The sequence below is a fragment of the Phanerochaete carnosa genome (genome assembly GCF_000300595.1).
Source record: "Phanerochaete carnosa HHB-10118-sp unplaced genomic scaffold PHACAscaffold_11, whole genome shotgun sequence".
Lineage (NCBI taxonomy): Eukaryota > Fungi > Basidiomycota > Agaricomycetes > Polyporales > Phanerochaetaceae > Phanerochaete > Phanerochaete carnosa.
In genome coordinates this window covers 941,573-966,867 of record NW_006767638.1, presented here as the reverse complement: position 1 = coordinate 966,867, position 25,295 = coordinate 941,573, and the positions used below count along the sequence as shown (strand labels likewise).

At 57.9% G+C, this 25,295-nt stretch overlaps 11 protein-coding genes across 11 annotated transcripts; 6 read left to right on the top strand and 5 right to left on the bottom strand.

Moving 5' to 3' along the window:
* Positions 1-800: 800 nt before the first annotated feature.
* On the bottom strand, positions 801-3,191 carry PHACADRAFT_264011 (uncharacterized protein). Its single transcript, XM_007400843.1, has 12 exons — positions 2,926-3,191; positions 2,706-2,876; positions 2,617-2,656; positions 2,485-2,551; positions 2,366-2,430; positions 2,215-2,237; positions 1,885-2,152; positions 1,812-1,827; positions 1,736-1,743; positions 1,514-1,682; positions 1,231-1,456; positions 801-1,165 (listed from the first exon to the last, which is right to left on the bottom strand). The coding sequence occupies exons 2-12, from the start codon at positions 2,706-2,708 to the stop codon at positions 902-904; spliced, it is 1,149 nt and encodes a 382-aa protein (XP_007400905.1). The 5' UTR covers positions 2,709-2,876; positions 2,926-3,191; the 3' UTR covers positions 801-901.
* A 1,306-nt stretch (positions 3,192-4,497) lies between these two features.
* Positions 4,498-6,097, top strand: PHACADRAFT_264008 (uncharacterized protein). The gene is made up of 9 exons (XM_007400842.1): positions 4,498-4,673; positions 4,753-4,787; positions 4,849-5,051; positions 5,100-5,173; positions 5,229-5,422; positions 5,479-5,554; positions 5,610-5,665; positions 5,720-5,806; positions 5,861-6,097. Exons 1-9 carry the CDS (start codon positions 4,550-4,552, stop codon positions 5,972-5,974), a joined length of 963 nt encoding a protein of 320 aa, XP_007400904.1. The 5' UTR covers positions 4,498-4,549; the 3' UTR covers positions 5,975-6,097.
* Positions 6,098-6,170: 73 nt separating this feature from the next.
* Positions 6,171-7,156, bottom strand: PHACADRAFT_200577 (uncharacterized protein; the record flags this gene model as incomplete). Its single annotated transcript, XM_007400841.1, has 7 exons — positions 6,171-6,321; positions 6,372-6,427; positions 6,481-6,587; positions 6,636-6,792; positions 6,842-6,974; positions 7,028-7,045; positions 7,104-7,156. The coding sequence occupies 7 exons, from the start codon at positions 7,154-7,156 to the stop codon at positions 6,171-6,173; spliced, it is 675 nt and encodes a 224-aa protein (XP_007400903.1).
* A 178-nt stretch (positions 7,157-7,334) lies between these two features.
* On the top strand, positions 7,335-7,934 carry PHACADRAFT_264005 (uncharacterized protein). Its single transcript, XM_007400840.1, has 4 exons — positions 7,335-7,376; positions 7,432-7,532; positions 7,588-7,661; positions 7,714-7,934. Exons 1-4 carry the CDS (start codon positions 7,374-7,376, stop codon positions 7,842-7,844), a joined length of 309 nt encoding a protein of 102 aa, XP_007400902.1. The 5' UTR covers positions 7,335-7,373; the 3' UTR covers positions 7,845-7,934.
* A 242-nt stretch (positions 7,935-8,176) lies between these two features.
* Positions 8,177-9,863, top strand: PHACADRAFT_200575 (uncharacterized protein; the record flags this gene model as incomplete). Its single annotated transcript, XM_007400839.1, has 3 exons — positions 8,177-8,635; positions 8,698-9,021; positions 9,072-9,863. The coding sequence occupies 3 exons, from the start codon at positions 8,177-8,179 to the stop codon at positions 9,861-9,863; spliced, it is 1,575 nt and encodes a 524-aa protein (XP_007400901.1).
* Positions 9,864-10,582: 719 nt separating this feature from the next.
* On the top strand, positions 10,583-11,618 carry PHACADRAFT_152771 (uncharacterized protein). The gene is made up of 4 exons (XM_007400838.1): positions 10,583-10,942; positions 11,002-11,115; positions 11,171-11,314; positions 11,369-11,618. Exons 1-4 carry the CDS (start codon positions 10,647-10,649, stop codon positions 11,493-11,495), a joined length of 681 nt encoding a protein of 226 aa, XP_007400900.1. The 5' UTR covers positions 10,583-10,646; the 3' UTR covers positions 11,496-11,618.
* Positions 11,619-11,927: 309 nt separating this feature from the next.
* PHACADRAFT_129992 (uncharacterized protein) lies at positions 11,928-15,046 on the bottom strand. The gene is made up of 9 exons (XM_007400837.1): positions 14,160-15,046; positions 13,965-14,107; positions 13,495-13,915; positions 13,220-13,437; positions 12,995-13,162; positions 12,533-12,935; positions 12,324-12,478; positions 12,073-12,261; positions 11,928-12,025 (listed from the first exon to the last, which is right to left on the bottom strand). Exons 1-8 carry the CDS (start codon positions 14,429-14,431, stop codon positions 12,101-12,103), a joined length of 1,941 nt encoding a protein of 646 aa, XP_007400899.1. The 5' UTR covers positions 14,432-15,046; the 3' UTR covers positions 11,928-12,025; positions 12,073-12,100.
* A 579-nt stretch (positions 15,047-15,625) lies between these two features.
* On the bottom strand, positions 15,626-17,277 carry PHACADRAFT_263998 (uncharacterized protein). The gene is made up of 6 exons (XM_007400836.1): positions 17,105-17,277; positions 16,942-17,047; positions 16,696-16,877; positions 16,524-16,641; positions 16,169-16,458; positions 15,626-16,089 (listed from the first exon to the last, which is right to left on the bottom strand). Exons 1-6 carry the CDS (start codon positions 17,222-17,224, stop codon positions 15,706-15,708), a joined length of 1,200 nt encoding a protein of 399 aa, XP_007400898.1. The 5' UTR covers positions 17,225-17,277; the 3' UTR covers positions 15,626-15,705.
* A 363-nt stretch (positions 17,278-17,640) lies between these two features.
* PHACADRAFT_188170 (uncharacterized protein) lies at positions 17,641-20,386 on the top strand (the record flags this gene model as incomplete). The annotated part of the gene is made up of 4 exons (XM_007400835.1): positions 17,641-17,652; positions 17,683-17,853; positions 17,919-18,311; positions 18,386-20,386. 4 exons carry the CDS (start codon positions 17,641-17,643, stop codon positions 19,172-19,174), a joined length of 1,365 nt encoding a protein of 454 aa, XP_007400897.1. The 3' UTR covers positions 19,175-20,386.
* A 787-nt stretch (positions 20,387-21,173) lies between these two features.
* Positions 21,174-22,401, top strand: PHACADRAFT_213526 (uncharacterized protein; the record flags this gene model as incomplete). The annotated part of the gene is made up of 6 exons (XM_007400834.1): positions 21,174-21,458; positions 21,521-21,637; positions 21,688-21,783; positions 21,852-21,989; positions 22,058-22,222; positions 22,288-22,401. The coding sequence occupies 6 exons, from the start codon at positions 21,174-21,176 to the stop codon at positions 22,399-22,401; spliced, it is 915 nt and encodes a 304-aa protein (XP_007400896.1).
* A 435-nt stretch (positions 22,402-22,836) lies between these two features.
* PHACADRAFT_213525 (uncharacterized protein) lies at positions 22,837-24,950 on the bottom strand (the record flags this gene model as incomplete). Its single annotated transcript, XM_007400833.1, has 11 exons — positions 24,749-24,950; positions 24,559-24,691; positions 24,311-24,499; positions 24,106-24,254; positions 23,940-24,055; positions 23,766-23,888; positions 23,525-23,714; positions 23,389-23,467; positions 23,214-23,327; positions 23,017-23,160; positions 22,837-22,963 (listed from the first exon to the last, which is right to left on the bottom strand). Exons 1-11 carry the CDS (start codon positions 24,936-24,938, stop codon positions 22,837-22,839), a joined length of 1,554 nt encoding a protein of 517 aa, XP_007400895.1. The 5' UTR covers positions 24,939-24,950.
* Between the last annotated feature and the right edge of the window lie 345 nt (positions 24,951-25,295).

Here is a 25,295-nt window from a genome sequence, read left to right as displayed (position 1 = left end):
ACCTGATGTTTGGGAAGTGCACCCACGTGGGCCGGTTGATCGGCCGGCCCTAAATGGCCTCACAGCTCTCATCAACGTCCGGGAAAGGCGCGCACGGGGCGGAGATTGAACGGGCCCCGGTGGGTTTTTGGCTTTTCGCCGTCACCGACGCAGTCTTCCCCATACGTGCCCGTGCTCCAAAATTTACTTGATGCTATACAGTGCTCTTCAATATGGGAACGATGTATAAAAGGTTTGCTCGGGTTAGCTGCAATCTTTTTGCTTACATTCTAGTACCCGGTCAGCCTGCAGAGTATACCGCCGGATCCTGCAAGTAAAAGACAAGTCAGGCTCTTTCCTCTTTTATGTAATATTCAGCGAACAGCTGGCTCGCTGAGAGGCGGTGCTGCAACAGGTGCGCGCTCCGCCAAGTCCATGATTGAAGCATGTCGGCTGGAGTCTTGCACCGACTGCTCTCGCGAGGATGCTCTGCTTTATTATCAGACCGACATTGCCTGGCTTCATTATCAAACACAACGAGGGTTCTCGCATGCCCGGTAAGCTACCAGTAGTCTAGACTCTGAACCGGACACTCACGGCTGACAATCATTAATGGCAACATGTTAAACACGTCACTGACTTGGCACTTTGGCCACATGGATCGGACCCTGCAAATACGCTTCGTCTTCCATTCTCCGACTACAGTTTCATATCTTGGCTCTGCGGGGGACCATGGCCTAGATACCGAACCCACCGGAACTTTCGCGTTTCGTCCTCCCGACTTCCAAAACTACAGTGCGAGCGCAATCTACACGACGTCCAAGATTATCAGATATGTACGCAGTAATCTATGATACACGTTCATCCATCGACATCAAATAGTCGTACAGCATAAAAGATAAACAGGTCATCAACAATCGTGTCAAAGCGTGTAACGGTACCCGCTCCATGCGTCGCCCTTCTCGCGCTTTGCGTCCTCGACGCTCGCAAAGCGCCCGTTCCGCGCCAGGTCCTCGCGGTCGTCGTTCACGCCCTCGATGATCTCGTCGCGCTCGCCGCGGTCGCGCCGGTCGTTCTCGCGCTTGAGCAGGTGCCGGTACACGACGGCCGAGATGATCGCGATGCAGATGTACATGAGCACGATCCCGTGCCCGAGCGTGTACCAGGGCTGGTCCCTGGCGCGGTACTGCGTTTTGCGCGCCGGCGTCAGCGTGTGCGTGTGCGCGACAGGACGGGAGAAGGGACACGTACGACGTTCGAGCTCACCGCGCCGTTGATGTTCCCGAAGCTGATCACCATCGCGAGCGACACGCTGCGTTTGTAGCTGCCCTCGACGTTGTTCGACACCCACGCGACCGTGTTCGGGATGTTCGGGTAGATGCCGCACGCGGCGAGGTACACGGCGATATAGGAGAGCGTGGCATTGCGCGAGGCGATCAAGATGATGTAGCCCGCCAGGCCGACCAAGGAGCAGACGCTAGACAGGCGTCAGTTCGCATATGCGCTCAGAATTTCAGAGCGATGATGCGCTTACATATTAATGAGGCCACGCTGCCCATAACGATCTGCGATGAAGCCCACAACGCACGTGACAATACACGCCAGCGCATAGACGGGCACGGTAAGCAGGTTTGCGGGAGTAGCGGTGAAGCCCAGCTGGTTGATGATGCTCGGCAGGAACAGGCTGAACGCATACAAAGGGCCTGAGAACGACAGGTCAGCGAAGCAGCAGTTATCGCGACACATGTGCACATACAGTCTGTTCTGAATGGCACAGCCGGCAATGTATCGGTCAGCGCATCTGTCAATCGAAGAGATTCTGCAATACATACCCCATATACAATAGCACTGCACACGTCGTATAAACATCAAATTCGGCAGCAATGCACGGGACAGAGTACTCACTACCCACCCAGGTCTTCCAGTCCAGGAGACTCTGCGAGATGTACTTGAACTTGAGCGTCTCACCCGCCGCGCTGAACTGGTCGTCCTTCTGCAGCCGGCGGATGACAAAGGTGCGCTCTTCCTCGGTCAGGAACTTGGCCGTGTCGGGGAAGTCCTGGATGATCCAGAACGACGCGAAGCCGGCGATGACCGTGATGAGGCCTTCGAGAATAAAGATCCACGCCCAGCCGGGCTTCCCTCCGACGCCGTCCATGTTCGAGATCGCGGCCTGCAGAAACATCCGTCGGTCAGCTTCCGAGCATACCCCGCCCCCACATCGTGCGAACTCACAGCGAGCAGCCCGCCGAAGGCGCCTGCAGTAGCATTTTGTCAGATGTGGGCTGTCGCACTCAGGGATACACAGAGTACATACCGCTGACCTGTTCGTTGCAAAGAGCGTGGGGTCGTGAGTGCTTGCGCTAGCCATAAAAGACTAGAGGGTGGCTTACCGTTGCCGCCGAGAAGAAGACTGCGGCGCGGATACCAAATTCGGAGCGCCTGTACCAGCTGCGGTGCGGGGTAGGTCATGCGGGTGTGCCATAGGGCGTAGACGGTTCTCACCATGAAAGATAGTAGTTCACACCTGGGTAAAGGCCGGCTTCGAACATACCGAGCATCCAGCGCATGCCTAAGGACCAGTGTAAGAATCTCGTGCCACGCAAGTTGAAAAATGCTATCTCCGGCGAAGCTTACCGAGTAGTCCACCGTAGTTGTGGACGAGCCCTTGCACGGTCTACAGAGTGATCAGTGGTGTAGAGTGCTCGAAATATGGCGAGACGTACCATCATCACGCCCCACAGCAGCATGAGCAGCGAAAGCCATATTGACGGCCTCAGCCGTTTCAGGAAGACGTTCGAGGGGACCTCAAAGATCGCATAAGAAAAGAAAAAGACCGTCAACGCGATGTTGTATTGCGTGTCATCAATGTGCAGGCTGGCCTCCATGCCGTAGAGCTGCAGGAAATGAGCGTTTGCGAAACGTCTGGAGCTGACATGGGCTGACCTTGGCGTTGCCGATGCTCGTACGATCCAAGAAACTGAGCAGGTAGAGGAAGGACAGCCATGGCACGAGCCACCAGTCCAGCTTCCTCAACAGCTTGCGCTCGTCGATCCCGCTGACGTCGATGTGGGCATTGAAGACGTTCGTCTCCGCCGCCGCGGTTTTTGAGTCGTCGCCACGTTCGATCTCGGCGATGCGCGCCTTCTCGTCCGCGGAGGTCGTGGACGACGCTGAGGACTTGACGTCGTTCTTCTCGGTACCCGACATCGCTGCGGCTCTCTCACAGAGTGTGGGGACTGAATGGAGAAGAGGGTAGCCAGAGACTGACGGATGATGTGAAGCCCTTTTACATGCCGATCAACCCAACATTTTGTCCGCTAGAGAGCCGGACCCAGGGAAGAATCGAGCGAAAGCGGCAGAGAAGATCAAGGGACGCGGGGTGCTTGATTGATGTTCCCCACAATGCGGGGCACAGCCGAGATAGAGCACATGCTCAGCTCCTGCGCCACGACTCGATATGTCGCGATGTGGACGGGATGAACAGCTAAGCCAGTAAATTCTTGGCAAAGAGAAACATTTTACACGTTTGAGACGCACACAAGCATCCACTGTACCTGTTCGGACCTGTTCGGACCGAGAATAATAGAGGGCGGCCGAGAAATCTATCAGTCGTCGACTGCGGTCTCAGGCTGGTCTAACCTGGTCTAAGACTGCATATTATTTGAAGCCTGACTGAGACATCGGTAAGTTATGACGACCTTCAACCGAGAGTCGTCCTGAGCCATCTTGCTCGCGAGACAAGGATGTTCTGGGGTAAAAGATGGTGCAGAATACGATGTTCTGAAGGCTGTGAGAGCAGCGCACAATTTCCCTGAGATGCACAATGCGTATACGTAGTGCTAGAGCGGGAGATAGGGCGAGGATTTTGTATACTGGAAAGGGAAGGAGAAGATTCGCAGCTATGGTCAGCATTGGTCAGCATGTGCGGTGGGGATTAGGTGAGGTTATAACTTATAAGCGTTAGATAGGTGCTTGGAGCGCTGCAGATGCACGTTGGCTGCTTTTTCTTGGTCGAGGTGATTGGCTCTGACATACGCAGTAGGCGGTACTAGGATTCTTTAGCTTGCCAAGTCACGAAAGATCGGGACAACTATCTCAGATTTGCCATATTCGACGACAATGATTGCTGCTTCGGCGATAGCCGATCCCAGCTGTCCCGCTGGCGCCCTTGACGAACTGGACGAGTTTCTTTGATTCCTACAAGAACTCTCTATCAGAGAAGCGAGTCTACTCACTTGCTCCTTGGCTGGCACTTTTTCTCTCTTGCGAATAGCACACCAATGACTTGCGAGGCCGCTTATCGAGGGTATGAGAGCCGGGCACATCGTGGTATAGTGAGCCAGGCACCAGTCCACGCATACGACAAAAGCGTGTGCAAAATTGAGAAGGGGTTGCGTAGCCACGACAGCCCATCACGCTTACGACGAGATGACAGCATCCAGGAAATCACTGGCAAGCATCCGTGAGATCCCGCGAGGGTCTTTCCCATCCCTCGATTTCTCTCGCACCCAACACCCTCCCCTTGTCCACGTACTTCGCGTTTGCGAGAGACAAAAACTCGCCGGTCATGGGTGGGCTCCTCTCGCACTTGCGCTACCTCAGCTACGGCCTCGAGCAGACGTTCCCTCCGAGGCCCAAGTTCTCAGCCGACCAGATTCCCGACCTGACGGGCAAGGTGACCCTCGTCACAGGTATGCATGGTCCTGGCTCTGAGTCGAGGCCCGCCATGCTCCAGGAACCCGCATGAAACTGACACATGATCGAAACCAGGCGGAAACACGGGCATCGGCAAAGAGACGGTCAAGGTGCGGATCGGCTCCATACGAGACGCGAGCGGACTGAGCGTGATCACTCGGTATCTGATAGGCACTGCTCGAACATAATGCGAAGGTCTACCTCGCCGCAAGGAGCAAGGAAAAGGCCGAGAAGGCTATCGCGGATCTGAAGGAGTGCACGGGCAAAGAGGCGATCTGGCTCGAGCTCGATCTCGCGAGTCTCAAGTCCGTTCGCGGAGCCGCCCAGGAATTTCTCAGCAAGGAGAGAGAGTTGCATATACTTTTCAACAACGCGTAAGCCTCATTTATTTGGTGGTGAATATTACTGATTGCTCGCTGTAGAGGTGTCATGTGGCCTCCGATCAACCTCTTGACCGAGGACGGTTTTGACTTGCAGTGGGGGACAAATGTCGTCGGTAGGCTTCCAGGTCACGCATATACCCAATTCAAAAGCATAACCGATGCATACAGGCCACTGGTTGTTGACTGAGCTGCTCGTTCCAGCGCTCGCGGCCGCCGCGAAGAGCTCTGCAGACGGCCATTCGCGCGTCGTGGCCACCTCTTCTGCCGGCGCGTACCTCGAAGGCCTGCACTACGACAGCTTCCGAGATTCGCCGAAGCGTAAGAAGCTAGGCAAACAGGGGCTGTACTTCCAGAGCAAACTGGTTTGTTGCCCTCCCATTTGTCACGCCAAGTAACAGCCGTATAATGGTCTCTGTAGGGCAACGCTATGGTCGCCCGCGAGGCTGCCAAGCGCCACGCAGACAAGGGCATCTTGTCGTTTACGTGTAATCCAGGTTAGGAAAAATCTGCTTTATGTCGACACCCGTATATCTTGACGCACCTTGCCAGGCAACTTGAACTCTGAACTGCAGCGACACGCGACTCCGTTCCAGCTGTTTTTTATCGTACGCACTGTCATTGTCCTAATAGGATATTGTAAATGGACCCAGCATCCGCAGAGACGTATCGCGTATCATCCGTCTTACGGCGCGCTGACGCAGCTCTGGGCTGGCACCATGCCTGAGACTGCCAAGTACAACGGTGAGGTACGGTATCTTCAGCGTGCTGTATGCACATCTCGTTTACTGACGTTATTCTAGTTCTTGATTCCGTGGGCTCGCATCGGAAAGTGTAGAGACGAGTTCTATGACGACAAGGAGACCGAGAGGCTATGGAAGTGGCTTGAAGAGAATACCAAGGAGGCGACTATGTAGTTTTGTTGAGTCTTTGGCGCTTGCTTTCAAGTGTATATGCTTTCCAGTTCGCGGCCGTTTAATCATATCATACTCCAGGCTTTAGACTTGCACATCTTGCTCTCATAACGCTATTTGACTGCATTTTCTCGCTCTCTGAGCTTGACCAACACACGATCTTCTTGTTTTAGTTCGAATGTGGCTCGACAACGCTGCCTCAGTCCCGTCGGAGAATGTACAAGTAATAGTGGAATGCCTCTCCCAGCTGCCGCACCTCAAGCTTCGTACCGGGTCTAGTGAGATATCGCTTGCGGAAATGCGGCTGGCCGAAGGTCAAGTAGAGGAAGATCCCGCCTGGTCGAAGGACTCTGCAGACTCTGTCAGAGATTTGAGGGGAAGAGTCAGGGTGGGTACGTACCGAAGAACTTCGTCTACTTCTCGAGTACAGTTCTCAATGACCTCCTTTGGCGGATCCTAAGGCCGTAGTGATTAGGGAATACGTAGGTATAGAATTGTGTGGTACTCACCCAGACGTCTGCCTTGGCCGTCATCATCGCGTCCATCGTACCCTTGTCGATCGCGACGTCTACTGACTCAGAGTCGAACTCCAGGTCTCTGACGTCCATTTCGTGCCCTAATGAGCATGATTAGACCAATCAACATAAAAGAAGAGGCGACTAACAAGTCATTTCGGGCCGAGCTTGTTCATACCTGTGACGCATCTTCTCGATGAGTATGCCGGAGTACTGTGGGTGATGTGAGCTTTGAGAGCCGGGAGGCGAAGGGGAGACGGAGATTACATCGACGTTCACAATGGTCTTGTAACCATCATCGTACATCTTACTATCCGTAAGCCTTGCGGAGAGGGGACATGTGACTAGGACGTACATCTTCTGACAAGGTCGAGTTTCCGCAACCGAGCATGAGGATTCTCGAGGTCTTGTCCGGGATCAGCTCCTCGATGAGGTCCTCAATGTCTGCATATTTCTTGAACCAGTCAAAGGAGCTGTCTTCAGCCTCTCTATTATGGCGATTTGAATCATTCTCCTGGCTAGTCGTGACTTCCGTCCTTACTGATTGTAACGCTTATCCCTGTTGGCTTGCGAATCCGGTAAGATAGGTCTCTAGTAGGATACATTCAACTACTTACCAGTATTCCCTGGTTCCGTACTCCTCGTTTTTCTCTGGCAACACCTCCGTCATCCTGCTCGACCTGTTCTCTCTTCCTGCCTCTGTGGCGGCAAATTAGCGGGAAGAGGAAGCGCCCAAGGGGCCGATCGGAAGTCGCGAACCGCGATCTGGGCCATGTCAGCGCGTTTGTGTAATCCGGGGTAGTCAAGACTCCCTTGGGCGGCGCACCCACGCTTGACGGGTCTTGCTCTCAACCTCCACGTCAGCCTAGTACACCTTGACAACGACCATGGTATGCTCGGACTGTGCTTTGTCAAAATGAACTGTAGCTGACTGCAAGTCTGCAGTCTGCCTATCCCGCATATATAATGGGTGGCCTCTGTCTCATCGGAGGCTTGACCGGCTTCGCGAGGACGCGTAGTATGCCCTCTCTGGTCGCAGGTGTCGGGTACGTCAATGAGCCATGGCAAGCAATCTGAAGCTGACATGGCGAGAACTCCTAGTGTTGGCTTGCTTTACCTGTGGAGCGCGAACAGCATCCGCAACGGAACGGCTAACGGTCTGGAAGGCGCTCTCGGTATGTCGAGCGAAGCCTTCATTGAGGGACGTCTAATCACTGCTGTTGCTAGGCGCATCGGCTCTCCTCCTCCTTTCTTCTCTCCCTCGTGTGGCAAAAGGTCCGGTCCCCGCGGTACTGACTGTGACCTCTGCCGCGTCCACGCTTTACTACGGCAGGACTGTCCTAGCGCTTCGGCAGTAAGTCGCACATGCCCCGAAGCTTATGTGGACCACGTTGCTTGTATCTCAGAAACATGTAGTTATGTGTATGAATATGCGAGGATCCTTTTCGTCAGCTTCTGGCTCCACTGCCGTGCTATCCGGTGCCCGTCGTCCCTCCTGCCGAAATGCGCGCGCATGCCCGTGACAAGGAAGTAACACCGGTGACGCGTGATGTGACATCTCATGCTCGAGTTGGCTTGTTTGCCTGGCCAGCGACTTCGACGATTTGGGGCTGTTGTCGACAACCGTGGCGACGCCAGTCTTACTCTTTTCTTTTACGTTGCTCTGAGAACGCAGTGGCGGTCTCGACACATGCTCCGCTTGAGCACCTTCCGTCCTGCAGCCGTTGTCCGACCACCCATCCGAGTCCCTGTGCAGCGCGCTGCTTTCTCTGTTTCTGCCGCACGCCTATCCGGCAAGAAACGCGACGAGAAGATCAATTACAACCGTGTCTCATTCTCAGAGAGCCCGAAAGCCGAATATGCCAACTTCCGACGCGTCACAGCGAACGACCTGGAGAAGCTCACGTCACCTCCAACAGAGGTGAAGATGCTCGTGCGAGAGTTCATCGAAGACTCTCTCTATAACCCAAACTATGGATATTTTCCTCGCCAGGCGACAATTTTTACCGCCACGGACCCCATCAACTTCAATGCCATGCGCAACGCGGCCCAGTTCCAGGAGGAGGTCGCTAAGCGGTATCAAACATTTGAGGTGGACGAGGAGGGGCCAGGCAGGCAGATCTGGCATACACCGACGGAATTGTTCAAGGTGTGTTGACGCGGTCTTCTCATGGTGTATATGCTTGTTAAAAGCTAATTAGTCTCTGTTAGCCATGGTACGGCCAGGCGATTGCACAGTGCCTCGTTGCGGAGTATCTGCTCAAATACTTCCCGTATGAAGACCTTGTTATTTACGAGATTGGTGCTGGTAACGGTACCCTTGCGCGGGACATACTGGACTATCTCCGGGACGTTCATCCCGAAGTATACGACCGGACACGCTACAATATCGTTGAGATTAGCGGAAACCTGGCGAACCTGCAGCGGAAATTGTTGTGCGAGGAGCACCCGTGCGTGAAGGTCAATCATAGAAGTATATTCAAGTGGGATACACCAGAGCCCTCGCCATGTTTCTTCCTTGCGATGGAAGTCATCGTAAGCTGCTTCTCAAAATGCTGCGCGATTTATGTCTGATATGTGTTTAGGACAACTTCGCCCACGACATTATACGTTATGATATCAAAACTCTAGAGCCGTATCAAGGCTGGGTGACCATCGACAAGCATGGAGACTTCGACATGTACTTTTCACGGGTCACAGACCCTCTGATCTCGTCTTTCCTTGCGCTCCGACGGCGCTTGGCTCACCCTCCACCGCTATCACGACTGTTGAAGATGGACAGGCTTCGATCCGTGTACGCAAAACTGCCATTTGCCCCCAATCTCACAGCACCGGAATATATCCCAACTCGCTCTCTGACGCTCCTCCGTACCCTTCGCCAGCACTTCCCACGGCATCGGCTACTCCTTTCGGACTTCTCATCGCTGCCAGACACAGTTCCCGGTGTGTGCGGCCCGGTAGTGCAGACGCGCGTGAAGAGCACGTCAGTCCCGTGTGAGACGATACTCGTCAAGCAGGGCTACTTCGACATCTTTTTTCCGACGGACTTCGGCAGGCTGTGCGACATGTACGAGCACGTGCTCACGGAGCCGAATCCGTCCGGCGTGCCCTACGACCCGCGCATCTCGCCGCTGACGACGAGTGTGTCCCCGCTCGCGGCCGGTGCGAACTTCTTCTCATCGTACCACCCCAAGAGCCGCCGCCCGCCAATTGACGGCGTCGCGTCCTCGAGCGGGCTGCCTGTCGGGGAGCGCAAGTCGCAGGTGTACACCCACGCGGAGTTTCTGGAGACGTACGCGGACTTGGAACGGACAAAGCTGAAGAGCGGAGAGAACCCGATGCTGGATTACTACCAGAATGTTAAGTTCTTATTTTAGGACGACTTTTCGAATCCAGTACATACTTGCGTTCGCAAATCCTCACTTGCGATTGGATGAGATTAGGTGTGCTCAGTTGTCTCCCCTAGGCTGAGTGGGCTGATTCGTCATAATTATACGCTTTGCGATTGGTGTTGGTATCGAAGCTTCAGTTCCAGCGCTGTAAGCGTCTGGACCATTTAAGGACGCCCGTGCCGACATTTGTTATGATACTATCCTGCCGTGGCATGTAAGTCATCTAGTACGCTACACACGCTCTGTGTCTGTGCGCGAGTGCGCAGCTAGCTGGGCTCTCCCTCCACGGCGTAGCCGTGCAATTCGTCTCAGACCTCCACAGAGTTTGTTGGCCTTTCAGGAAGCAATAGATTTCGGGCCATATTCATGGAAAATCATCGTGGAGGCGTAGATGCGGACGAGGGGGGTGCGGACGAGAGGTTCGTGCGGTCTGCGGACTAGGGGGGCACGCGCCTCACGGATGATGAGACTGCGCGGCCTACGGGTGATGGTATTATCCCTGCCCTTAGTACGTAAATCGAGATCTCGCCTTGCAAGCCGCCTTGCTGATCATCGAACATCTTCCGCTTACTTGTTAGGTTGATGAAGCAGAAATCGTTACCCGTAGCGACGAGTTCTCAATCTGATCCAGAGGCCGAATATCGCATTAAGTACTCTGCCGTGGGGATAGGTCTGGGTGCGTTTGATTTGGTGAGCTTTTCGCCTTCCTCGAATTATCCTGTATTTATTGCTGGGCCTCAGCCAACGGCTATTCTCTCGTGGTTCTTCATGGCAATGGCTCTGCATCCGCAAGTTCAAGCCAAGGCACAAGCCGAGATCGATAAAGTCGTCGGCAACGAGCGACTCCCGCGAATTGAGGACAGAGAATCCCTGCCACATGTTTTGGCCGTCATGAAAGAAATGTTTAGGTGGCAGCCATCTGTTAGATTGCGTACGAGAGTCCGTTTCCCGCCAGCGCTCACCTCTGACGCTGATTATGGTTTGGTGCCACATGCTGCGAGCAAGGACGACGAGTATCAGGGCTACTTCATTCCGGCCAAGACGACGCTCATCGCCAATGTCTGGTAAGCGACCCAGCTGATATCGTCTCTATCTTGCGCTGATCCCGACGGCGGCACAACAGGGCTATTATGCACGACGAAAGCGTGTATCACGACGCCGACAAGTTCATCCCGGAGCGGTTCTCAGAGGAAGGAGCACCTGACTGTCTCGACTACGCCTTTGGCTTCGGTCGACGGTAAGGCGCTGTTCAATCCCTCTGCGCGAGATGTGTGCTGACCTGTGCGCGCTAGTGGCTGTCCGGGGGTACTCGTCGCGCAAGCGCATGCGTTCGTGTCGATGGCAACGACCTTGGCGACGTTCAACATCACGAAAGCGCGCGATGCAAGAGGGAAAATCATCGAAGTCAAAGCCGAAAATACCCCCGGAACCGTCAAGTAAGTTTCAGGATTGCGTCGTGCGTGCGCACGGTGCTCAATTGTCTTTTGTAGCGCCCCTGCACCGTTCAAGGTTTCTCTACAACCTCGTTCTGAAGCAGCTGTAGACTTGATCCACCGTTCCGTTGAGCACTCGAAGACTCTGTCGGAAAGGTTGGAAGTTTTCAGTCTGGACGAATAGTTTCAGTGTCTTGCACCGGGTGTTTACTCATGTTCGCGTCCCCATCCTGTTGCGGGTATTATAAACTTTACGACCAGTACACCGGATGAAAGTGCTCAAATCAGGCTTCTGTGAAGCAACTCCCTAAAATCGCTCAAATTTGAGAAATTATTATGGGCAGGGTCAGCAGAAAACCTGTGTGACATGTGTCACCCTTTCAGCTCGAAAGGTGACCGCTGCGTATGGGGCTTGCTCGTAGGCGTGGAAATTGCTTGCCTAGCCTGAGTTTGAGGGAACGAGAAAGCTAAAGGTATGTTCAGTCGCCCCAAACCCGCTGGCTTACCGTCCGAGAGGGAGCGTGTCTCGTTGATGCTCTTCTGGCATCCTTTCTTGAAGTAACGCGTCACAAGCACCCCAAGACAAAGTTCGCGCCACAAAGATCTTGCTTAATTCGGACGTGTTAATTGGCATTCATTAACTTGAACCCTCCAGGGAAAAGAACAGTTTCAGTCCATGAGGTAGTGTACAGCTATGATACAGAGTCATCCTGACTGTCATATTTCAGTTAGCGACAGGACGAAGTCAAGGGCGGTATTACCCGGGCAGCATGCACTGTTGATGGCCGTCTATTCATTCCTGGAAGGGAGGAACCCGCGCGGCAGATTACGCTCCACCTCGACCCAGACAGGCGTCACCGCACTCGCGAGCGAAAGCTTCGCCACAAAGCCAAGGTCTTTCCACTTGTGGATCATGTCTGTGCTGCCAGGGAAGAAGGACGTGGTGGTGTCTGCAACGGCGAAATGTCCGTCAGCGCTGCCCGGCAGGTCATGTGGTGTATCCGGAACTGACCTTCGGGGGTATCACGCAGGCCTTCGGTCCACCTGGAGCGCGGCTGTGCTCCCATCAGGGCAGACACGCCCTTTGGATTGGTGGTTTTACCGTCGATTATCTGCTGCACGTTAGTGTCGATGCTGAGCACGTTATCGGGGCGCGCAGACGGCCACCTGCAGAGGGAGTCAGCATCGCCCGCAGTACCGCACCGAGGCCTGTAGACGCACCAGTGAGTGTTGCACAGGTCAAAGTCGCTCTGCCACGGCAGAGCGAGTCCGCGGCTGAGGAAGCCTGGCAGGCACCTGTCGTAATCGACGCGGAACGGCGGGCGTACGTTCTGGGGGTCAACTTTCCATGTCGGGTCGAGCTTCGCGATCCAGAACGTCTCGATGCCGGGGTAGAGCGGGTCGCCGATCGTCTGCTCGAGCGCCGCGCGCGCGAGCATCACGGGCTGGTCCGCGATGGGGTAGTCCTCGATCACCTTGATCGTGCCCAGCTTCGTGCCCACCGTGAAGTTGCCGTCTTTCCACCTCTGGAACCGGTCGTACTGCAGCTCGGTGAGCGCTGCGAAACGCGTGATCGGTTCGCCGGTGACGGTGCTGGGCACGGTGCCTGGCTCCAATGCGTCGCCTGTGTCACCGCGCTCTGTGGTGAGATGACGCAAGGCCAGGGTGGGCAGCGGCACGTACCGTTGTCTCCCGACAGACGGGGCATGAGCTGGACGTGGGCCTGATCTTTGTTACGGAAGTCAGGCTCGCGAAGTCTTTCGAAGACGTGTTCTCGGAGAGGCTTGCTGTCAGACCCCGAAGATGAAAGCGTTTGCTCAAGTGGCAGGAAATCGCCAAAGCCTCCAGGACCTGCGTAAGTAGCTCAGCCGCACTGCGACACCCGGTGTGGCTGTTGATTGGCCTTACCGTGGCCCTGGAAGGCTTTCTCGTTCACCCAGGACAGGCCATAAGTCCCCGCAAGGACAGGCCAAATGTCCTTGTAGAAGTCGGTGCCAGAGTGATCTTCGTAAGACTGTTTCTTCTTGTAAAAGTTCTCCAGGATGTCGTAGAGCGACGTCGGCGACTCGATGCCCCAGGCAAACTTGGGCGGGGCGCTGCACACGGTCGCCTTGAGGGGCGTCAACCTTGGGCAAGCGGTCTGTACACCATCGCGACGGCGGAAAAGAAAAACGGAGACTCACTTGCTCAGGTCGGGGCTGTCAGGGTGCGCAACGCTCACGGCGACCCAGCCGTCGCAGATGTCGTCGATCCAGTCGATGCTGTCGAACTCGGAGATGATCTCGGGCTGGTAGAACTCGTTCGTCTTCTGCACCGAGCGCGCGAGGCCCGTCCCGCCGAGGAACACGAGCCGGCCCTGCGCGTCCGTGCGCAGCTCGCCGAGCGTGACCGGGACGCCGCTGCCGGCCGGGTTCGAGCCGTCGAAGCGCCCCGCGAGCACCACGGGCTCGGTCTCGCTCCCGCGCGTCAGCGGCTTCGCGCCGGGGTCGATGATCAGGCGCGCGCGGCCCTCGAGCGACTTGTCGAACGGGTCGCCGCTCAGTGTGCCGCCGACGGGGTCCGTGTCGGGGTTCCGCAGCGTCTTCTTGCGCTCGCGGTACAGTCCTGGACCGTGCCCGCGGTCAGTCCCCGTGCCCTGTGGGACTAGCAGTACTGTCGTGTGTGTGCTCACCGCTGAACTCGTAGTACGCCGCCTTCTTGTTCGCGACGTGCACGGTCCAGGACAGCGTGTAGTTCTGCTCGTTGTTGATCTCGCCGAGCACCGCGCCGCCGGCATCGTACGCGTACACGCGGAACCTGACGGCCTGTGGGTGCGGCGCAGAGCCCGACGGTCAGGACGCGCGACCACAGGCGGTGAGGACGGGCACTACTTGCCTGGCGCCTGATGCGCTGCTTCTTGTCGCGGAACATGTCAGCGGGCGGGTCGGTGATGCCAGGGACCTCAGGGGCGTAGTAGTACTCGATCTCGCCGTCGGAGCTGCCGTCGGGCCTCACACCCGAGTCGCCGACGCGCGCGATCCCTATGGGCGGGAAGATCTCGACGCGCGCGATCTTGGTCGGGTCGACGGTCGGGGACTTCTTGTCCTTACTTGGGTCTGTGGGGGCAAAGCTGTTGGTCATGGCGGGGAGGCGGTGGTGGCTTGCAAGCTCCCTTGTGTGGGCGAAAAGGGTGCGCTTTTCGCCAGTCAGCTCTTATCTTGTGGTCCGCGCCCGGGTGCAGATTTGGGCAGGCATGCACTGCACCCCCAAAGTCACTTGACATCGAGCCTTTGACTTCCGCCTGGCAGTTCGCAGCCCCCGGTGCAGGGAATCCTTCCAGGTGACATCGATGGCCCCCCTTGCGGGCAACGTTCGAGGGTCTTTCAGACGACAGACGGCACTACTGATTCCATGGCAGAAATGAGTATGGAAAGCGGCAGCACCCTCCCTGGGACGACGACTGCTATTCGGTGCCAGCGGTATGGAAGAGGGGTCATGCTGCTGGCTGCATTGACAAGCGAAAGTACGGGGGCGAGAAGCCTGCCGCGCCTTGTACGGGAAGAAGAGTCACGTTTGGGCCCCGGGAAGCTGTAGGCACCACTGTGGCAAGCGAAGACACCGAGCGAGACTCCCGTCGCGCCTCATGCATCCAGCAAGCCGAGACGACATCGATGCCTCCACAGAAGGCGCATCGCGTGCCTCTTCTCGTACGTCTGTGCGCCGCAGGCCCAAGGCATTTCGAATGCTGGTTTACAGCAGAAAACGCCATGGAAAGCAGTGGCACTCCTTGTGACGATCGCTCTTCGGTACCTGCGGCATGGAAGAAGGGTCACGCTGGCCAGCCGCAGGCACCGCTGTGGCAAGCGAAGGTACGAAGTGAGAGGCCTGTCGCGCTTCGCGCAGCCAGCCCGCTCCGCGGGCCCAGCTGGGACCCTTGTCAGGCCAGATCCCGCTGTTGACAGGCCGTTGGAAGCACGGCCCCAGGCTGCACCGCACACCCCAGAACCTAACTTGTACATTCATGAACAGTCGCCGCCGTCATCTGACGCGTTCCTCGTCGACGTTGCGCCGTACAACTGTGGCTGAGGCGGGTAGCAGACTCCCAGTTGCCCGTGTCAAAAAACATTCATCGATATGCCAATGTTGGGGGCCGTACAATCTGGGCGGAAGCGGGGCGACTCGGAGACTCTTTGAACTGGAGGCTTCACAGTGAGGCCAGACCAGATCGGCGTGACGCAGGTGGAGATCGGGCTCTCGCACACTGCAGGTGTTCTGTGCCCAAACGTTCATAGAGACAAGGCCGGGTCGATGTGACACGGTTTTGATTCACACAGCAGCCGTCTCAGGGACGACGACGTCTGATCAACATTTCATTCACAACCTTCATTGCTAGTACAACCCATGCTCCAGCCGAGCTACGCAGGCCCGAGCCCGTTCGTATTGAACAACACCTTCCCGATCTCCGCCTTGAGCGCCGCATCTGTGGCCGCATCGCGTGCGCTCGTGAGGTGGGCCTGGATGCCCTGGTACAGTGCATCGGGCGAGATCGGCTGCGGGGGCGCGTCGGGCTTGTTCGGGTCGGCAGGCGGGAAAAACTCGAAGCAGGGCGCGGCAAAGCGGCCGGGCGTGATCTCCTGCTTGACGAGCACGTGCGCCGTCGGCGAGAGCACGGCGACCATGATGCGGTGGATGTTGCGGAGCACCTGCGCGCGCCGCGGCGCATCGAGTCCCGCCTGCGTCCAGTAAGTGTCGATCGTCTGCAGCAGGTAGCAGTAGGACGCGTTCAGCGCGAGTGAGAGCTAGCGTGTGCGGGGCCGCGTCAGTGTCAGTTTGCGCGCAGACGCGAAGGGTGGGCAAGGTGGGCACCCGGCGACTTACGTTGTAGGCGACGTCGTGGCCGGTGTACTTGGCCGTCGACGGCTCGTCGACGTACGCGGTGCACGTCCACTCGGTCTGCATCTGGTAGAGCTCGACGAAGATGGCGTAGTGCGACTCGGGCACGGCGATGCTGCCCTCGCCCTGGTCGACGATGGTCTCGAGCGCCTCGAGCGCCGTGCGCTCGTCCCGGACGACGGTCATCTTGCTGTCGAAAAAGTCGTCGCCGCGGAACTGCTGCTCGGGGTTGCTCGTGAACGGGTTCTGGCCGTCCTTGCAGAGGGCGCGGATGCCTGGAGGGCGTGCAACGCGGATCAGGTTTCGGCGTGCCAGGAATTGGTCAATGGCAAGGGTTTACCGTGCTCGAGCTCCTTGTAAAACTCGCCAATGCTGTTGTATCCCGGGAGTACTGCGATGCGTACTGCGAGCCCATCGGGAGGAGGCAGCTCAGGAGGCTTCATGTAAGGCGCCTCGATCTGCAGGAATTGTCAGTCTGCGGGGTCTTTGTGAGCTGTCAGGGAACGGCCTGCCTTGAGGAAGCATTCGAGATTCTCTTTGTTCGCTGGCTGGAGCTTCATGTCGACCTTGTCAAAGAGGATCTGGCTTGGATAGGTGGGCATGAAGTTGTTATCATACAGCTTCTGGGTGCCGTCGAGAGCGCGTAACATGTTGCCGGCAAGGGAGAGGTGCAGCATCTCTTGCTCGGCGACGGCTGCAAGAAAGCATTGGGTCAGGATAAGGGAGGGCGTTGTGCGGTGAGAGAGAGAGAGAGAGACCCATGATGTTGCTGCGTGCCTTTGTGCCCCATTGGCCATCGTCAGGGTGGATGCTGTAGAGAGCGCAGAAGTAGATGGGCAAGGTGCCCAGCTCGACTTGCATGCCCTGAGCAAGCGGAGAGTCAGAAAAATTAGCAGGGCAGCGGACAGCGGCGGGACTGACTGTCTTGACATGGGCTATGAGGTCAGCCTTGGTCCACGTCGAGGGTGCTCTTTCGACAGGGCCATTGTATTTGCTTGCATCGACCGAGTCGGCAGCTTGAGGGGCGGAGTGAGCCGACATGGCTTGAGGCCTGGTTGGTGCACGAGCAGGTGCTCGCCAGGTTGCGGGGTGCCAGTGAACATATAGCTGGTGCTGGTCGCGGGATTCGACCGAGTTGGTGATGCCACCTGGAATTTGCGCCCCAGATGTGGCGTCTTCGCCTTCTGTGCTGGGAGTAACACGGACGTCGCTGGGATGACGTCCAGGGGCTGCAAGGTCCGCTCACGTGCAGCCTCGAACGCGAGCACGCGGACCCTACCGTGGTGGTGGTGGTGGTCAGGGTCGCCAGGTGCTGACCTATCGCACGCACTGGATTGGCTGGGGCGCAGAGAGACCCTTGGCATCATGGCCAGACGGAAGCTTAAAGCTTAACCTCAGGGCCCTTCTTCGCATTCAAAGCGGCGATGCGATAATCTTCAGTCCCAGTTTACTTTTCCATGGCTGCTCGGGTCGCGTCTCGCCCCTTTGACGGCACGTAGCTGTCCCATGCCCTTCATGCTGCCACGCAGCCCTCAGCTGACACCCAGCCAGTGGTCATCGTCGGTGCGGGTCCCGCCGGCTGTGCGACTGCTCTTGCCCTAGCGAGAAACGACCCCTCGACCAGCCTCCGAGTCCTTCTGCTGGACGATGCCGACCCGACAGCCTACAAGGTGCGTCCGCCGTCGTCAGCCTCGAACATCCTATCCACAAACACCACCCCCCCCCCCCCCCCACGATCGGCGAGAGCCTCCCCGCGTCCGCGCGGCGCACCCTCGCGACGCTCCACCCCTCGCTGAACGCGACGCTCGCACAGGACACCCTCCAGGGCCTGCACCACGTCTGCACCGGCACCGCGTCCGCCTGGGCCGGCGCGGCGCTCCAGGAGACGTACGCCCTCATGAACCCCTACGGCGCCGGCTGGCACCTCGACCGCGCCCGCTTCGACGAGACCCTCCGCGCCGCGTGCGCGCCTGTCCTGCGCAAGGCCCGCTTCGTGGCCGTGCGCCGCTGCACGGACGGCGGCGCGTGGGAGGTCGACGCCGAGATGGCGCCGGAGGGCGCCGTCGAGACGTTCCGCGCACGTTGGGTCGTGGACGCGACCGGCCGGAAGGCGAGCGTCGCGCGCAAGGTAAAAAAAAAAAAACCATGTCCCCCCTCCCCCCTAGCCCCGTACTTCACTGACACCACATCCCCCACCTGCAGCTCGGCGCCAAGACCCACAAGCACTCGGACCTCCTCTCCTTCTACGCGCTCTTCACCACGCCCGCCGGTGCCGCACCAACACCCGACAGCGACGGCCGCACGCTCATCGAGGCCGCGCGCGCAGGCTGGTGGTACACCGCGCCGCTGCCGCACGCGCGGCGGCTCGTGATGTACACGACCGCGCCGACGGACGCGAGCGCGCGCGCGGCGCGTGGTGCCGCGGGCTTCGCGGACATGCTCCGCACCGAGACGCGGCACGTCGCGCGGGCGCTCGGGGGCGCGAGCTCCGACATCGACATCGACATCGACGACACCGACGAGGAAGAGGCACGGGTGGAGTACGAGATGGAGGAGCAGACGCGCTTCGTGCGGCACACGAGCGCGTGCTCGGCCGTGCTCGCGCCGTACGCCGCCTGGGAGCCGCACGCAGGCGCAGGTGATGGTGACCGTGGCGAAGCGCAGAAGCAGGAGGGACGCGGATGGTGCGCCGTCGGCGACGCCGCGCTCGCGTTCGATCCACTCTCGTCCCAAGGCATCGTCACCGCGCTCGACGCGGGCGCGTTCCTCGGCGGCGTCCTCGCGCGCCACCTTGGCACTGCGGAGGGAGGGCCCCTCGGCGGCGAGGGTGCGGTGCGGGCGGTTCACGAGGCATATGAGCGCGTGCGTGCAAAGTATGAGGAGGGAAGGGCGTACTATTATGGTGTCGTGAGGCGGTTTGATAAGGGTGGTGGTGGTGAGGAGGAGGAGGAACAGGGGAAGGGGTTTTGGGAAAAGTTAAGGGGAGAGTGAGGGTCTGGTTAGCTTTGGACGGTCCTTCCGTGCTGCCATGCCATCCAACTGTGCAATCACAAATTCAGTCGCTTTCGTTGCTTACATAGGTGACTGTAGACGCGAACAGACAAGTCTACGAGCTAGCACTCCCATCACGCCTCTGCGCACCAAAAGCCCCCCTCGCGTCACCACCCGCCAACACCCCTGACCACAACATCCAAGCACTTCCGGAGGTGCCCCCGCGTCTCGCCGACCGCCCACTCCGCGTCATCCTCACGCCCGCCCCCGCCGCTGTTGCCGCCGCCGCCGTTGCCGCCAGCGCTCTGCGCGCGGAAAAACGGCACGACGCACGTCTGCGCGAGCGCACCGAAGAGGTCCTCGAGGACCCACGCGAGGCGCGCGCCCGTCATCTCGACCGCGGGCTCGGCGTTCAGCTCGAGCAGGCTCACGTGGAAGCGCCGCCCGTCGTGAACGTGGTGGCCGTGGTTGCGGTTGCGGTGGTGCGTGACGAGGAAGTCGACGCCGAAGAGCTCGAAGGCGTTCGGGAGCGGCTGCGTGGGCGTGCGCGCGCGTGTCAGTGCGGGTTTTTGCATTTGGGCGGCAAGAGGCATGAAAAAGAAAGAGAGAAAGAAAAACAACCGACGCGACGCGACGCACCTGGAAGTGCACGCCCGTCCCGAGCGCAGCGGCGAACGCCGCGCCGAGGAGACGCGCGGCCTGGTCCGTGATGTCCGCGACGTCCTGCGGCGTCACCGTGCCCTCGCCTTCGTTGTCGGCGCCCAGGGCGCGGCAGCCGACGAGCTCGGCCAGCAGCCGGACGGACGCGTCTGCGCCGTGGTCGGCCTGCAGACACGTGTTCGTGAGGTGCGCCGCGAGGTCTGCGTTCGGGTCTGCCGCGGTGGCGGCGGCGCTGGGCGGTGCGTAGGGCACGGAGGCGAAGAGCGCGAGGATGCGGTCGTAGAGGAAGACGCGCAGTGCGCCGGAGGCGGCGCAGTACACGCGGAGGTGGAACTAGGGAAGGGTGTGTGTGTGTGTGTGTGTGTGAGACGGGAGAGGGGTGTGTCTGAGGGACGAGGAGCGTACGTGCCTTGTGGCCCTTGAGGTCTGGCGGGTCGGCTGCCGGTGGCGATCCGTCCAGTGGGATCTGAGCGGGGTCGATGAGGAGCGGTCTTTCGAGGTATTCCTTGTGATGTAGTTGTGTTATATAAATGTGCAAAAGATGAAAGCCACTTGTGCCACCGACCTGGATGACAAAATGCCGAAGCTGGGACGTGACGACGCCAGTGCCAGTCCCGTCGTGCCCAGGCGCCCGATCTGCCCGTTGATCGTCCTCGTCCTCTTCTTCTTCATCTTCGTCGTCGTCGTCGTCGTCGCCGTCTTCAAACTCTGCGAAGATGCCCTCGAGCTGCGCTTTCGTGTGAAAGAGGCGTATGCCCATGCCGCGGTCCGCCATGCCGGGCTTGAGGATCATCCACCTGCCGGCGCCCCTGTCGAGCTCTGCGCCGAGGTCCCAGAGCTCGTCGGCCCACATCTCGTCGAGCTCGTCCGCGAACTGGAGCTCGATGTCCCACGTCCGCGGGACGCCGGTGCTGAGCGGCGAGTCCGGGTGCTTGACGCAGTGCTGGTGTGCGCTGCGCGAGAGAAAGTGCTTGCGGATGAGCGCCTTGCGGATCGTGTACGCGGAGGTGAGCACCCGCGTCGAGCGCGGGTGGCGGAGCGTCAGCTCGTGGACTGTGTCGTCGTACGTCGACCACTGGAGGACGTCTCGGGCTGCGATGTCCTCGGGGAGCTTGTCTGCGTGGATTTCCAGAGCCAGCCCAGACTTTTGGAGTGCGTCGAGGACGAGGCTGTTTGTGAGCGGCGCCGACGGCCATTTGACGAGGGCGAGGACGGGCGGCGCTGCCATTTTTGTGGGCACGACGCAGGCGGGGGATGGCGCCAATCACAAGGTCTTTGTGGCGTTTCTGACTCTCACGCCCGCGCCGACGCCGACGACCGACCTCCGTGACCCGCAGCCATGGGTCCCGCCTACATCTTCTCGCTCACCCCGACCTTCACCCAGGGCCTCGTCCTCGGCCAGCTCTCCATCCTCTGCCTCCTCCTCCTCGTCCTCAAGTACCTCTTTCTCGACCCCGTGTCCATCCAACCCTACAAGGCAACGTCCTACCAACCGCGCATCGTCAGGGAGGACGACGACTCCGAGACCAGGCCCGAGGCTGGCGTGAGGGCCGAGGCGGATGGCACCGCAGGACAGAGCGAGGGCATGGAGAGCGCGGGGTGGCTGAACGTGTTGCTTCACCATGTGCGTACTGCCACTGTTTCACGCGGCACACACACCCCCTTCACGCGACGTCCTTGCCCCAGGTCGTCGACTCGTATCGCTCAAAGCTGAGAAACGACAGCCCCGGCTCTGAAGGAGACGAGATCGTCCGGCGGCGCGTAGAAGAGTTTGCGAACAAGATGCGCCCGCCAGGCTTCCTGGTATGTCCTCCCCAGCTCGTTCCGTGCGAACCCTCCTCACCCCGCCCAAGGACCCAATCAAAGTACATTCCGTGGATCTTGGTCGCTCCGCACCACGGCTGTACCGTGCGCGCCCCCGAGCGATGAACGCCCCGCTCTCCGAACCGGTCAGCACCCAAAATCACATGCAAAACTGACGACCGTCCAACAGCTCACCCTGCCCGTGCCCCTCTAGCAAATCGAAGTGGACATGCACTACACCGACACCATCTCGATATCCTTCTCAACGTCCGTGCTGCTGAACTACCCCTTCCCGTCCTTCGCGCGGCTCCCAGTCTCCCTCACGATCTCCCTGTCCGTCTTCTCCGCGACGGTACCATTTTCGTCCTCACCGTCTCCCACACGAACTACGCTCAAGTTTTTTTTTTTTTTTTTCGTCAGGTCCTGCTCACCCCACCCCAGCCCCACGCCGAGCACCCCACGCTGACGATCACGCTGCCCTCGCCCCAGACCGAGCTCGTCCTCGACCTGAAGACGACCTCGCTCATGGGCAGCCGCGCCAAGCTCGCGGACGTCCCGAAGCTGCACGAGCTCATCACCCACCAGGTGCGTCTTCACGCCCCGTGCACGGCCGTATGTCCCCCGCTGCCGCTGACGCCGCCGCCACACAGATACGCCGGGTGATCATGGAAAAGGGGTCCCTCAAGGTCGTCCTGCCCGGCCTCGCCACCGTGCACGAGGTCGAGGAGGACATCAAGCGCGAGCACGAGTTCGCGAGGTCATAGAGGCCGGCGCTCACCCCTCGTCCGCGCTACGATACCTGTGCCCGTTCGATTCACTTTACAATTAGACCTTGTATTTTGCCGACAGGGCTGGATGTATTTTAATATCCTTCGTCCTTCTGTTTGCTCTCCGTTTTATATACATTGTTGTTTCAGTTTATCGAATTTTTTGGTGCGGCAGCTAATGGTACTTTTTGCCGCTGTTTCTGGCGTAGCTCTCTGGTCGTGGACAAGCGCAAAACAGCGACCAGTGACGCGCAGCGCGAAAACCGGCAGTCTCCCCGTGAGTGACCCACGAAAAGCTCTGCTTCTCGCTCTCGTGTACTTCACGCGCGGACTTCCATCGCCCTTCAAGTTTGGTTGTTTATTATTATTATTATTATTATTATTATTAAAATCTAGCCCAAACACGAGAACGCGGTGCGAGACAAAATGAAATTATTCGTCCAGACTGAAGACTTCCAACCTTTCCGACATCGTCTTGGACTGCTCAACGGAGCGCTTGATCAGGTCTACAGCCGTTTCAGAACGAGGTTGCACGGACACCTTGAATGGCAGAGGGCCGCTACAAAAAATACTTGAGCGCGATTTTCACGCACGATGAGTCTTGGAACTCACTTGATGGCTCCGGGGGTGTCTTCCACCTTGGGCTCGATGACGTTTCCTCTCGAATCGCGCGCTTTCGTGATGTCGAACGTCGCCAAGGTGGTTGCCATCCACACAAACACATTCGCTTGCGCGACCAGTATCCCCGGACAGCCACTGACACCCAAACGTCAGCACATCTCTTGCAGAGGGAGTGAACAGCACGTCACCGTCGACCATAGCCAAAGGCGTCGTCGAGACAATCAGGTGCTCCTTCCTCCGAGAACCGCTCCGGGATGAACTTGTCGGCGTCGTGATACACGCTTTCGTCGTGCATGATAGCCCTGTTGTGCCACGTACCAGATCAGCGCGAAGGATAGAGGTGACCTCGGCCGAAACGCTCACCAGATATTGGCGATCAGCATCGTCTTGGCTGGAATGAAGTAGCCTCGATACTCGTCGTCCTTGCTCACAGCATGTGGCACTGAGCCATAATCAGCGTTAGAATTATTGCGCCCTCGCGGAAAGCGGCCTGTCACACCTAATTTAGCAGGTGGTTGCCACCTAAACACTTCTTTCATCACGGCAAAGACATATGGCAGCGAATCCTTGTCCTCGATTCGCGGCAGTCGCTCATTGCCGACGACTTTGTCGATCTCGGCTTGTGCCTTGGCTTGAACTTCCGGATAGAGCGCCATCGCCATGAAGAACCACGAGAGGACAATTCTTGTCTGGAGCTCGGCAATAAGTACAAGACAGCGCGAGCGAGGCTCAAAGCGTACCGTATCTATCTGTCCCAGGAGAATGCCTACAGCAGAGTACTTGATGCAATCTTCCACCTCTGGATCTCCCTGCGCGTGTTGCAGTAGCATCGAAGTAAATGATGCACCAGCTGTTCCTGCTCTCTGTCAAGATATCAGTACTGTGTCTGGCTGCGCCGAAAAAAGTGAGCTGACCATATGACGTTTCGTCTCCTCAAAGGGTTTGTTAACACACTTGAGGATGAAGGGTTTCGCGCGTGCTGAATATCGCTTGAAGTATGCGAGCGGAAACCACTGAGGGACATGTCTCACTTTATGGTCATTGTCAGTTCTCGATCGACACATATATGGTGTGACATACGGATCGGGAACATGTCCACAAACCATACCCCAAGTACAGTTGTCTCCATGAAGTAAAGGTGATCTTTGTGCGCGAGATCATGCAACTCGTCGTCCTCCGCGATGCCATCGTAGCCATATGCGATCTTCATCGAGATGGCCCCTGAATTTCTGCGAGTGGCTGTCAGCAAGCTGTGGCCGGAGTTACCAACGTCACGGTGACGCACCGCCTGAAGATGTCAGTGAAATCATGGGGCCTTTCCAGCAGGTCTCGTAGGTAGAATGCGCATTGGCGGTTCAAGAAAGGCACAAAGCTTCGCACGGCGCTTGGGCCGAGGCCCTTGCGCAAGAGTTTCCTGCAGTTGCGGAAGCGAGGGGTGTTGTTCGACAAGACAATTACGCCATCCCAGCCCATTCTACATAGTATCAGCTTTTAGGTATGCGCCCCCTGCCAAGTGAAACAGGGAGCACGTACAACTCTGTGGCCATAACAAGGTGGGGCCGGTCAGAATAGATAGACGATCTGCTATCGAAGAGATCGAATATTGCCTTGCGCGAATTGAGAATCATGAAGGTCGTTCCTGGCACGCGAAGTGTCGTGATATCACCTGCGACCAGTCGGCAGTTAGGTCTGAGCCCAAGCCAGACTCGATCATAAGACTTACCGTAGATGTGACCGAGGTTCTGGAAGGCAACATATTGCTTCGTGGCGGGAATTTGCAGCAGGTTGCCTAAGATTGGGAGACCTGGTGGCCCAGGCGGAAGATGGTTCGCTTTTTTGCGCCATGAATCAAACACGAACACAAGTATAATTACTGTTGCGGCAGTTGCAGCGATATCCAGAAGCAATGTCATGATGGATGCGAGGAGAGTAAAGGAACTTGCCCAACATGTTGCTTCCGTGGGGTGCCTTAAGCTGAAACATGTTGATGAGACACGATCTGGTACGAGAGATGACAGATACATGATACTGTGCGTGAAACGCGTCGCTGGGTTTCAGTTTACTGAATTGTTGATCTGGCCGCTAACGATAATTTTTCTGGCGTAATTCTCTGGTCGTGGATAAGTGCAAGACAGTGACCAGCGATGAGGTGATGCTGAGACAATCGAACGCACGGCCCAAAAATGGGCAGTCGTCTCCGCGTTTGTGCTTCACGCACGGACTGCCATCGCCCTTCAAGTTTGAATGAAAAACACTTGGTCCAAACAGAA